Source organism: Myxocyprinus asiaticus, chromosome 21 (genome assembly GCF_019703515.2).
Source record: "Myxocyprinus asiaticus isolate MX2 ecotype Aquarium Trade chromosome 21, UBuf_Myxa_2, whole genome shotgun sequence".
NCBI classification, from domain to species: Eukaryota; Metazoa; Chordata; class Actinopteri; order Cypriniformes; family Catostomidae; genus Myxocyprinus; species Myxocyprinus asiaticus.
The window spans coordinates 37,940,832-37,954,061 of NC_059364.1; the positions used below are offsets into that span (position 1 = coordinate 37,940,832).

Here is a 13,230-nt window from a genome sequence, read left to right on the forward strand (position 1 = left end):
AGTGAAAGTGTCAAATAACAGGACGGTTAATGAGATTAAGCGATTAATATTCGGCTGGTCATGTGATTCTAACATGGCAGCCCCCATGTGTGGACCCTCTCCATGTAAAATAAAACAGCTTTTATAAGGTTACTGATATGACTGGAGTCTTCATTTTAATGTGAGTGCTCATGATTTTATACATATATTGCAAAATTACAATTCATGTCTTTAAGAGTTCAACTTTTTTAATGAGGAAAAAATTACTGAGTGCACCTTTAACCCAGTATTTTTTGTGCTATGTATAGTTATGCCCATTGCATGTTTATTGAAATCAACTGTGTGTTAAGTGACGTACGGAATTGCTGCTTATGTCGAGCAATTCAAAACAGTCACTTATGAGCTTCCATGATGTTTAGTATGCTGCCTTAAGATACAGCTGCCTATTTAGGCAGTAGGTAGCGAGGTAGTGCACTAGGGGGCGAATTTACAAAACTTATGGGCCACTTTTGCATGTGGTTTTTCAGTGCAAAACCTGCATCATATTCACTAACCACAAACAATCAAGTTTGAGCAGGCACAATAACAGCTGAAATAGCACTGCGAGTCCTTCAATTAAGTCACTGTAATTCTCCTTTGTATGTAAATTAGACTTATTGTAAATTGCTCTTTATTCCCTGAAATCTGGGCTATTTGCTCCTTACAATTACAGCTCACAGAATATTCTGGTGTCTAAGTTATTCATCAACTGACGAAGAAGAACCTTTTGACCAGACATATACAGACGCGTGTGTACACGCTTTCTGCATTTTAAAGAGACGATTCAGGTACCTACATCAGAGTGATGGTGTACAGTCCCAGCTTGCAAAGTATAAAAGATAGCGGTAGCCTGTTGTATCCTCCAGAACTTAGCACTCACTACTGACCCACAAAATCAGGAATTGCCAGTGCAAATTGTGTTCAGCATAGATATCGTGGGCCTTTTTGTGTTATTGTCAAATTTGCCTAATTTGTTCAGAAAAACAGGCAATAAAGGAGCACAGAAAGAGTGTGTAAGAGTGTGTGGATCATCTGAGTTATTGACATTGCAGAAACTGTGGTTCCATTTATTCAGGTGTCTACAATACTACTTTGCTTATACAATAATAACCCCTCTGTGTTGAGATTACTGTGGTATTCTCTTGGATATAAAGTTTTAAAGTGCAAGCCCATCCTCATTTCACCATAAAGCTGTATTGTAAAATTGTAAAGTTTTACACTTTGTACCTCTATTGGTAGTCTGCAAATGCACAAACATTCTGACAGTCTTAAATTGGAACCAGATGGCACGGCCCTAAATAACCCATAGCCAAAGGCACTAACAATAGCCAGTGGAAACAAAAGGATGGCTCTAGTGGATCTTGTATGTTCAAATTGATGTTAACACTTAGTTTGCTTTTATCCCCATCAATCATGAAAAAGGAAATCATTTTTGCCCATTCTGCCCACAAACCATGGCAACTGTGCCTAAGAAGTGAAAGCTTGTGTCCAAAGCATTGAAGCTGCAAAGGGAGGCTTGACAAAGGGAAGGGATTGTTCGATTACATGTCTGGGTGATAAGTCTTACAAGACCTGTAGAGCTTCTTGTGCAGTTAGACAATAGGATAAACACATCAGTCTGGTTTCCCTGGCCTCTCAGTGCCCTGTCATTTGCTCGTAGTCGAGACAGAAGCTGATCATTGGGCAAAGGGCATCAGTATGGCTTAAGAAATTGTATTTGGTGTGACCTTTTACCCTGATTGCAATCTGGAGAAAGAAGCCTTGGTATGCAAGATGATGCAATAGCAGCCATTCAGTAGTTCACCAGAATGCTCACCACACACTGGTTATTCTGGTCATGTATGGCTTTAGGATTAGGGTTAGAAACAAAACAAAAATATTGGACTTCGCAAGGCTGTAACCCCATAATTTAGGATTGGGGTAATAGTTCAAGAATCAGCCATTGAAACCTCACCCCACCCCCAAGGAGCATGGAAGGGTAAAATTGAGTAGACATGCCAGTTTCTAATTGCTATCAGAAACAGCATTGTCTGCCAGTCATAGCATTTAATTCCTATTCAAGTGAAAAGAAATTCTCCAATGTTAACTGCAATAATGTTGAACTATCAAACTTACCATCTTTTCATTTTGATAAAGTAAAATTAGGATGCTAACAATCAGTGAAACACGACAATTCTTTTTGCAATGGGAATCTTGCAGCTAAATGCTTCAAAACAAAACACTTACCCTCTTTTTCACACCTCCCCCTTCTTTTACCTTCAGACTGACACCTGACCAATCAGACGAAGAAAGACTATCCAGGCATACCCCACAACCCAGAAATTCACAGCAGGTAAAAGAAGAAACTGATGCTGAAGTAACTAACCAATTACAGAGTAAGATAGAGGATTAGAGTCCTCAGCTCATCTGCAAATGGGATCAGCATTGATTAGTGGGGTTTAGAATGACGTAGAGGAACTTGATGCTACAATCACACAGCTCTTTAGCCGGCTACCCCCTTTTGCCGAGAAGGGAGCCATTGGGAATAGGCACGTTGCCCCCCACCTGGTCTATTTGGGTGGATTTATGTGACATTCTAGAGGCAGAAGCATCTAGTTTTCCAAAACTATGGACTTTCTAGAATTGCGGGAGGTCAGAATTGGTATGAAGAAAGAAATACTTGATTCACCACTTTCTGCAGCTCTCCTTGACGACAGATTTCTAAACTAAGTTTCTGGACAACAACATTCGAGTTCAAGGTCTTCAGGATTTCAGCAAGGCAAAGAAAACAAAGGGTCAAAACATACAATAACAGGCAATCATATTGAAAAAGAAAATAGTCTGATATTATTGTGATTATATCCTTGTGACATATTAGAAATCAAAAACAAAAACATGGCTTTGATGCCCATAAAATTTGACTTGGCCAAGCGAGTCAAGCTGGCCCAAGGACTGTGGCTCCTGTACTGGGTCACCGTGATGGCCGGGATCCTCATCTTCAGCATGGGGATCTTCTTCAAGATTGAGCTACGCAAGAGGAGTGAGATGATGGATAACAACGAGAGCCATTTTGTGCCCAACCTACTCATCCTGGTGGGACTGGCGGCCTGTGGTGTCAACGCTTTTGGGGGCAAAGTGTGCCATGACTCCCTCGACTCTGTCAAGTTCACCAAATGGAAACCCATGTTGAAGACCTACATGAGCGGATGTGTGGTTTTCTGTTTCACCCTCTTCATCACAGCTTTGTTGTGTTTCTTGATGCAGATCTCTCTGCACTTTGCCCTGGCCGAAGGCCTTAAGAATGGATTGAAGTACTACAAAGACACCGACACGCCAGGACGATGCTTCATGAAGAGAACCCTGGATATGACCCAGATTGAGTTCCGCTGCTGTGGTAACAACAACTACAAGGACTGGTTCGAGATCCAGTGGATTAGCAACCGCTACCTTGATTTCAGCAATGATGAGGTTAAAGAGTGAGTACTATGAGCTTTTTTGGCCAAGCAAATAAGTAAAAAGCAGGAAATATTAGTGTAAAAAGTGGATAAGTGGAGGTTGAGTGGTATCTAAGTGGAATGGATTTAGGAAAACATACTTTAAGTGATTTCTTGTTCAGATATTGTCTTGTGATGCACCTTGATTTCAGATTAAAGAGGTAAAGTTAATAATTCTGTGAAAGCCACTGTCTTTCTAGGGGCTCATTATGATGGATTGGCAAATTTTTAACAAGAGGTGTTAAGAGTGACCTTTGATTTAGACAGATCATTCAAAAGTGTAAGCCTTAAACTTACATATGGCACTTTATAAGGACAAAGTAGGTAATGAAAGCTGTTGTCCACTAGGCTTTGTTTAAGAAAGTAAGGGAGCTAAGTGGATAGAGATCGGCTGATATACCACTCTCACTTCCAGAATCTGTTACTCAGAAGACTGTGTGGATTATGCGACATTATGCAAACAGTACACAATACACAGTAATCAAGACAAAAGGGAACACAAAAATTCTAATTCAAAGACAAATTTGCTTTAAGTCTCAAAGTAGACCCTCTGAAATCTATTGTGTTGAATGCAAAAGGGAATCAAAATTAAGAGTGTGTTGTAAGAGAGAGTTCTAAGTAGATAATTAGCTGTTGGGGTTCATAAAGTGGGAATGGGAAGAGGTAGCAGCAATTGGGGGATCAAATCCATTTCCAAAGATAAGATAATCTGTCAGAATCTCATTCCAATGTCCTTCAAAGCTTACTGTCCACCTTAATCATAACACCTCCCTTAACTTGGCCCTCAGTACTGACCTACTACTTGGCTATTATTATTTAACCTAGTCACTTACCAGTGCAACTCATTCTAGGGATATGTTCATGAATCTAATTGAAATGTGTTCTTATTCTTATCAATTCCCACATTTCTCCAGTAAGAAACAAAGCAATTGGTTTTAGGCCACTCTAAAATCAAAAGTCCTATCTGCCATTTAATATCGGTGCATTTAGAGGCTAGTTGAGGTATTTTCCTAACCATGCCACTCTTAAAGTAGAAAGACTTAAATATGAGATTGCAAATCTATTGTCATTTATCATTTTTCAGTCGTGTTCAGAGCAACGTGGAAGGAAAATACCTGATGGAAAGCGTTCCCTTCAGTTGCTGCAACCCCAGCTCTCCTCGCCCCTGTATTCAGCATCACCTGACCAACAACTCAGCTCACTACAGCTACGACCACCACACTGAGGATCTAAACATCTGGACCAGAGGTTGCCGTGAGGCTCTAGTGTCCTACTATGGGGGCATGATGAACAGTATTGGTGCTTTTGTGCTGCTATTCATTATTATGGAGGTGGGTATGGATGATGAAATGGAAACCAAACTGTAGACAATACCAAACCCTTGGCCCTACTTTTACGTAGTTAGTGGTTCTTGCTTTAGCAAGCCGCCACAATTACTCTGACCTTCGTTTAGGGATTTTCCAGAATCCGTAACCCAGTTTTTCTTCTTCTGCCAAAACTTTTGTGCATAAATCATCCCGCACTCTTGTACACCCATGAATGAGTTGTCAAACTGACCAACTTAATGAGTAGTAGTGTGCTAAGGCTTTTATAAGCGAACAGCCATATGTTGTTCGCCTAGCAGGCAAAAAATTATGCAAAAAACACCCATAGACTTAACATTGCAAAGTGATCTCAGTGATCATTTCTCTGGATCAGAATGTAATTGAGACTTGGGGGTGGGCTCATATGACAACCTAGTAACTCCCAGAGCCCCCTAGCAACAGTATAGCAACATGACCCAGCCATTTCTAGTCACCAGAACATCACAGAGACATTGGAATGGTCTCTTATGACTTGGCCAGTGTACCAAGGCCCTTTGTGGGCCCCTTAAGACCCTTGAGGGCCACTGGGAGCCCCTAAGGGCAGTTTTCATTTCACAGCACCAAACCATTTCATAGAGACACAGGGTGGGCTCATTTGAGTTGGGGCAGTGTACAGAAGACCTTGGTTGCCCCTGTGAGCCCATTGGGGGGAGGGGGGGCTCCAGCCATATTATGCATCAGAACATCGTAGTGACATGGGGGTGGGCACATTTGACTTGGGGTAGTGAGGCCCTTGGTGGGACATTGAGGCGCCACGGCAAGCACCAATCACATTTTCTTCTGAATCTTCAAAAAATGTACCTCTCAAGGTGCTAGATACTTAGTTGATGCTAAGAGCGTGTTACTAGATTATAAGGTCAATTGTTGCATTAATTGTAATATAAATAGGACTAATTAAATCAGAATATTGACTTAATTAACACTCTCTGTGTGAATGGCATTTTTAGGTAAATGTGACAAGCAGCTAGCATGTTGGTAGTTGGAAAATAAAATGGACACATCTTGTTGAAAATAGTGTGCAAATTCAACTTCTTGAGCAGACTAGATCTTACAACAAATATGCTCCTTATGCACAAGGTGAAAGTATAGCCAAGGCTTACACAAGTGGAGGCCTCCCTAAGATTAAACTTGCATTACAATGTATGTCACTATGCAGACTGAATATATGCCCCATTTACTCTGGAACATTGGTAACACCAATCACAACTGCCAAAATAGTAACCAATGACCTCAGTTCCTGGATCAACCCATGTAAGATTGAACAACAAGACTTTGAGATACCAACCCAGATCCTTAAACATTTGTTTGTCAACATGAGCTTTATTTACCAAAATGGAGACTTTTGCAGCTGAAAGCCAGGCATACTCACATATTCCTGTTTCCCTCCTACAAACTTGTTTGCATTAACCTAACTAAATATTTCATACAGAAAATACTAAAGCCAACTCTAGGCTACCAGCTTTTCAAGGTGTTCAAGATTACTTGAAAATTACAGGCAGTTGTGTTGGAACATTATGGAAGATGGCATAGCAAACTTGAAGCTAAACATTAAGTGATTGCATAACAGTTAATGTGACACCAAATGTGCCAAAGTAGTTTGAGAGGGTTACTCTTAACTTACGTAAGTTACTTAAGTGCCTAAATGGATATTTCGTGGAAAACGGAAACAATGTGTGGCACACGATGATTACACTATGTATGGAGGTATGAAGGGAGGTTTTTAGAGACAATTTAATTCAAAAGCCTAAAAAAAACACTACCTGGTTGAATGCCAAAGAAATAATCACTTAAAAAAATAGAAATGCAATATATATGCTGTTAGTGTTTTGTTGTCAGTTTTTTCCAATCAATCTGGAACTGCATTGCAGGTTGCTGTGACTGTTGGACTGCAGTACTTGAGCTCTTCCCTTGAAACCCTTGCAGATCCAGAGAATCCAGAGAGTGAGAGTGAGGGCTGGTTGTTGGAAAAGAGTGTGAAGGAGACGGTTTCTAGCATCATGGCAAAGATCAAGTCATTGGGTAAAGGCAACCAGGTACAGGAGGGAGAGGCACAGGCAACAGAAAGCTGAGAAAGCCACGCCCCCTACTGCCTCATTGGGAGTGAGGCCACTCCCATTTTAGGGAGAAATTAAAAAAATATATATTCTCCCTTGAAGATATTTGTATGTATGTTCACATAAGATCAAGCATACACAAATACATATTCTACAGCAAATGTTTTAATGAGATTCCAATTGATATGAATGTACAATATGTCCACACGACTATGTAAATATAATTTCTGAGTTTTATTTTTTAAAATGCAATATTTTAAGGTAAGATTCTGATTTTAGCATCTAACCATACACACAGGCCTCACAGTCAAGAATGTTTGTAGTGGTTTGACTAAAAGTTTGACCCATATATTTCTAGTTTATTTTTCGGTTGAGCGGATGTTTAACCCGACAGCCTCACACATCCATTTACATACTACTAGTTTTCTTATATTTTACCATAAAGCACTATGGGACACTATAAAAAAAAAATTAGGAAAAATAAAATCTGAATTTACTTCTCTTGAAGAGGTCACACGGCAGCTTTCAACTGGCAGCTGAGGAAAATGTGTTTTTGTAAGTGTCCAGTCACCTCCCAGACCTTAAAGTGATGAAAACCTTGTTTTTTACCCAATGCTGCCTTTAACAGGCCTTAGGTTGTCTGACTATTGTCAAAAGCACAAACTTTGATGGAGATCTACTGGACCCTGTAATAATGGGGGAACATTTCTGTAACAACAAAACATTTGTATTCACCAAGTTCACCATTAATGTGTGTCTTTCTCGGGTTAAATATCTGCCTCACAAGTTGAAGAAATATGAAACCAGGGTTTCTGCCTCAACACTTTGCACTGTTAAAGTGTTCGGTATGGTTTTGAGATGGTTAGAGTTGTTCCCACAATTTGTGACCACAACAAATTTTCATTACCTTTTCAGTCAATCATAATTACTGGATTCATTTTTATAGAGATTGCACTCACAAAGAGCAATTTTTAGCCGATAAAATATTTTTGAGCTTAGCATTATTAGAAAAAATTTATATTAATAATATAACTTCCCAAGACTTTAGATTTTTCAGGCCTGGAAATCTCCTGAAATTTCCTGATATTTCCAGGTTTTCCATGACCATGGGAACCCCCCTACAGAGTACCACCTTATAAAATAATTTAGTTTTGTGGTCAATTGTGTTTGTTTGTTGTTTTCTAAGTCTTAACTAAGTCAGACAACCCAATCAGGTGTAATTTGTTTTCTTATTTTTGTGTGCATTTATTATTTTGACAGGTACCTATTTCTGTACATTTGACTTTGCAGTAATGTCAGTCTTTGTGGATTGAGTGGATCATGTAGGCAACTCCATTTTCTGAGATAAAGATATTCAGTGTTATTCTGTTTTATTTCGTTGTTCTTTTTATTATTTTTTAATGCATACCAAGCTCCAAAAGAATTCTTGAAAAGAAGCAGCACTGTGTTTCAGTTTAACCGGTATTTTCAGAGTTAGATGACTTAAATATGAGGGGTAATGGCTGTGAAGCTGGTCAGAGGTAAGAGGTGTTTGGACATTTGCAGCCCAGCGGGACACAGCTTTACCTGATTGGATGAGGAGGAAATAAATTTCTCTAAGTGAGGCTTTTGTCCAGGTTGGAACAAACAGCTAACCGTCCATCCTCAGAATACCTTTGGGTAGTTGATAAATAACATTGACATTAACATCTTTTAATAACTTTTCATTAAATATACTAAAATGTATAGAAAGTGCTGTGACTGGTCCTGCAGTGTGACAAATTAATTTAAAGAAAATAAAAAACTACAATTTGTTGCACACTGAATTGTGATTATCATAACAAATATCAAAGTTTTTTTTACAGAAATCATAGTTACATTCATTGATCTAATCATGATAATGAGGAACCGTCTATGGTTTTTACCTGTTATGATCTTAATACAAATATCAAAGTTACACTGTGGTCATCATGCAATAACTATAGTACTATAGTATAAGACCTTGGCATTGGGGTTAGCAGGTTGAACATAATAGTGAGTGCTGAATAGTGCTAGACATCTGTCATCTGGAATTTTCTCCAGCCCTGAAGTTTATGAACAGTGACTGGTGGATAAGAACAGCTAATCAGCTTTGTGGAGCAGCTTACGTCCTCAGGTGAAGCTCTGGGACAGGTGTGTCTCACACAGAGACAGGACACAAGCACACTGGATGGCTCCAGGAACTGTCTATGGAAGGTAACCCCAATCTCTTACTGCACATGAAGCTGTGCAGTAAGAGCTGTGCAGTAACAAAATGCAACTGGAAGCATTTGTAAAACGTTATTTATATACACCTCATTTATGTAGAACTATAATTAAATATTCTGACAGTGTGTGACTGACAACAATCTTGTGTTGTTTCCCTCACCCGTGGTAAAAATTACAGGCATGCATTTCACGATGTCTTATTAGGAATTGTCTTTATATATTAGATTACTTTGAGGAGTTCCATGTCCACAGTGAGCTCGCTGGACACCAGGAGGCTGGACAATGGCTTTCACTCTGGATGTAATCCTCTTTAGTCTAGCGTTCATGGATGAATGAGAGATTTGGACTAAACTAGGACACACCCGAGAAGAGCTGTAGCCAGTGAAATGGGTTATTTACTATTAACTGGGTCAAATATTCACCTACATAAGCTTAGATGCTTTTGAACATACCAGCATTTCAAGCCCAATTACCAGTGTGTGCAGGGGTGGGCCCAGCTAACAAAAATGTAAACTGTCATCATATACACACCCTTGTGTTGTTCTGAACCTGTATGAATTTTTTGTTCTGTGAAATGCAAAAGGAGATAGAAGGCAGAAGGGACAGAAATTCTCATTCACCATTCACTTTCATTGCATCATTTTTTCTATAAAAATGAATGGTGACTGAGACTGAATATTTCAATATCTTCCACTAAAGAAAGACATTCAGGTTTGGAACATACCGAGCCCCTCTGAGAGGGAGGGATATCCAGCAGGTCCGAGAACATTATTTTTTGAGCATCTCAGAGGCAGGTAAATTTGAGTGTCGTCTGCATAACAATGGAAGGACACACCATGTTTCCATGTTGGCAGTATTGTGAGAAGTCCACTGACATTGTGGTAAATGTTCCTAACTTTTACATGTTATTTTCATGAAAGATACATGCTGTAAAATTGACAATAAAAGCAGTATTTTTAAGAGGGGAAAAAACATATGTTTTTATAAATTAATTTGTTAGGTATTTTTATGCTCTTGTTCTTTTAAGGGTTTATGATCAGCATGCTTAGTAATTTTTTCTGGAGTAATTCATGTGCATCAGTAAGTGTACAGTCAACATTTATTTTCATTGACATCTGTGTTTTAGTCTGCACCGTGTACACGCCATCCATGCATTTACAAACCCTCTCTGGTTAGATACAAAAGCTTGCAAAGGTGAAAAATTGTAATCAGTGTTACACTATGAGAAAGTCTTTACCATTTAGTGATGCTCTGGCTCAGTTGAGGAGTTTCTCCCTAAAGGTAAAAGGCACTGCATGTTTCTTTCTGAAATGAAGAAATACATACAACTGATATTAAACAGTATTATTAAGCAGTACTACTACTACTATATCACCATCAAGTTCGTATTTAAGCATTTAGTTAAACCACAAAAGACACTAACTGTTTCTCAGCACAGTTTATAGGTACAACAGATGAAAATGCATCTAAGTGTACGTTATATTGGTGTATGACATACAGTTGTAATATAATAAAGATAAGTTGAGACCCTTACCTTTGCTATGCTCATATGGACCTCTGTGGTGGACACTGGACATTAGTGCTGACAATGACACAGGGTTTGTCCCTGAAAATAAACAGAATGTCTATTTACACTAAGTGCAAATTCCGTCAAAAGTATTGCGGTCAAGGATCCAAAAATAATAAGCGTGAATAAAAATAATAAGCGTGAATAAAAAAATAATAAGTGCAGATAAAAAAAATGAATAAAAAATAAATTATAATAAGCGCAAAAATAAATAAAAAGTGCAGATCAAAATAATTAGCGCAGATAAAAAAATAACAAGCATGAATCAAAAATATATAAACACATTTAAAATATGCTGCAAAAAAAAAAAATTACATCAGAATTACAAATAAAATCATGTTTTCCTTGGTTATATTACTGTTTTATTGTGATCTCTGACAATTTTGCTCATATTTTAATTTTTTTGTACGCTACGCTGTATTTTTCTTTGCTTTGGTTTCCAAGTTCTGCGCTTGGTTTTCCAAAACTTGTGAGTAGAGTTTCATGTAAATCAGGGGGCGTTTTGCGTCCCTATTGGTCCACTAGTTTTTGATCGACAGCTCCTCCTCCAGTCAATCATTCGAAGACGGGAGGTGACGTCACTCCAATGCAACGCCGACGGCTGCTGATAGATCTGTTTTGAGTATTTTCTGCCAGCTGTTGTCCGAGTAGGACATTATCATAATCCGTTAACACATGTATCGAGTCAGCTGAATTTAGTTAGCAGAGTCTTTAGTTTAGGCATTATTTAAGACTTACTTGTTTGTAGGTTATTGGCAGCATATCTAAAAAAAAAAAACTGGGTTGGTGTGAATGTTTGATGCATGTTTTTACTAGCTGTATCAATGTAGTCGCGAGTTCAGAACCCAACTCGAGAGTTTGTAGATTTGAATGTGAGAAAAATAAATATTTGTATTCGTAAGTTGAAATTTACACTCACAGCAACGACGTGAATACTTGTAAAATACAAATCTGAAGTTCAATGTTGCAATCTGCACTCACAGACAATAATCAAAAACCTGTTTTGAATTCAGAGTTGTAGACAAATAGTCACAAATGTGTAAAATAACATTCACATAAACACAACGACAGACACAAACTTGTATTACATATTTACTTTTGTACTTAAATTCACTTTCGCAGTAGATCCACAAATCAGCAGTTACAACCTCTCAAATCTGACACTGCAACTTCAAATCTTCCCTTCTTGACTTTTGCAACTACTTTTGCGATAAACCTGTAGCAAAACACACTTCTAAATCAAGATGTGATAGAGCAGGCTAACGGTGTTGGGCGGGGCCGGTGAAGATGTGACCAATCATAAGAGCTGGAACGACTGCTGCCGGACCAATCAAAACGGATCCTAGAACATACTTAATGGCATCTGAATTAGAGAGAGAGAGAAAAAATTAAATTGCATTTTCTGGTGTTTTTAGTATTCACTAATTTCCCTTATTTAGATGTCAGTATGTAATTTAAATGAAAGTGCACATGACCACGGTAATCTCAAATAATCATGATTGAAGCAAGTAATCGCGGTAAGGCAATTATGTAGTTCTAAATTATATATCTTATTCTTAAGGTGTCAAGGTGTACTTTCTTACTGCTTGATTTTAAGGATTGATCAGTATGGACTGGTTTAAACAGACCAACTAGAACTAAGAAATGAATTACTGTCATGTAAAATACATTTAAAAAATTACCTTAGACTTATTCTAAATGGATAAATATATGAACAGAGTCTATTTCAAACAAGAATGCACACTGTGTACAATATTATTTTTATTTCACAAGTGGGTTTCTTACAATAATTACAGTACCATTACAATTCATATACGCAAGTACAGTATGGCATCTTTAGATTTAATATTTGCTTGCTAATTTGCAACAATGCAATATTATATTATTGAAGTAGAAATATGTATAAGAGACACGACTAACTGAAATAATAATTATGATATAATAAAGGCATGATTTTTAATCTTCAATAGATAGTCAGCAAGCGTGATTAATATAGTTACGCATTTATGTGAAAGTGAGGATAATTTTTTGGAAAGAATAACACTCAAGTTGTTTTGTGTTTTACACTTCAAAACAATAAAAAATGTCAAAGCGCTTAAGCAACAACATACCAGACTTTGTTCAGTTTAAAATTTTTAATAAAAATAAAATAATACAGAAGATAAATAAATGTCAGAAAATGACTGAAATATAGCAGAACGCTGCAATCTGACAATTTAAGGATTTGTAAACTGTTGTCATCAATAATGAATCTAATTTGATCTGGAAAAGATCAAACAATTTAGGGGAGTCACGTGACGCCATGCGAGGATCAGACGTGTGAAAGGTGCTAGTTTTATTAACTTATGACATAAACCGGTGAAATTCGATACTCCCTGTTCCATAACTGTTCTAGGATGCCAATACGTCAAATAATTCAAAATCTTCAGGCTCTGAAGACATTAAAAGACACTTACATGCTCAAGCTGTCATCCCTGAGCAGGCCGTGGGCCTGGGAGTCAATTTGTCAGAGAGAATGGGGGAAATGC

General features: G+C 38.0%; 1 protein-coding gene across 1 annotated transcript; it reads left to right on the top strand.

Annotated features, from left to right (window-relative positions):
• The first annotated feature begins 2,454 nt into the window (after positions 1-2,454).
• prph2b (peripherin 2b (retinal degeneration, slow)) lies at positions 2,455-10,537 on the top strand. Its single transcript, XM_051648332.1, has 3 exons — positions 2,455-3,473; positions 4,576-4,822; positions 6,724-10,537. The coding sequence occupies exons 1-3, from the start codon at positions 2,893-2,895 to the stop codon at positions 6,922-6,924; spliced, it is 1,029 nt and encodes a 342-aa protein (XP_051504292.1). The 5' UTR covers positions 2,455-2,892; the 3' UTR covers positions 6,925-10,537.
• The last annotated feature ends 2,693 nt before the right edge of the window (positions 10,538-13,230 follow it).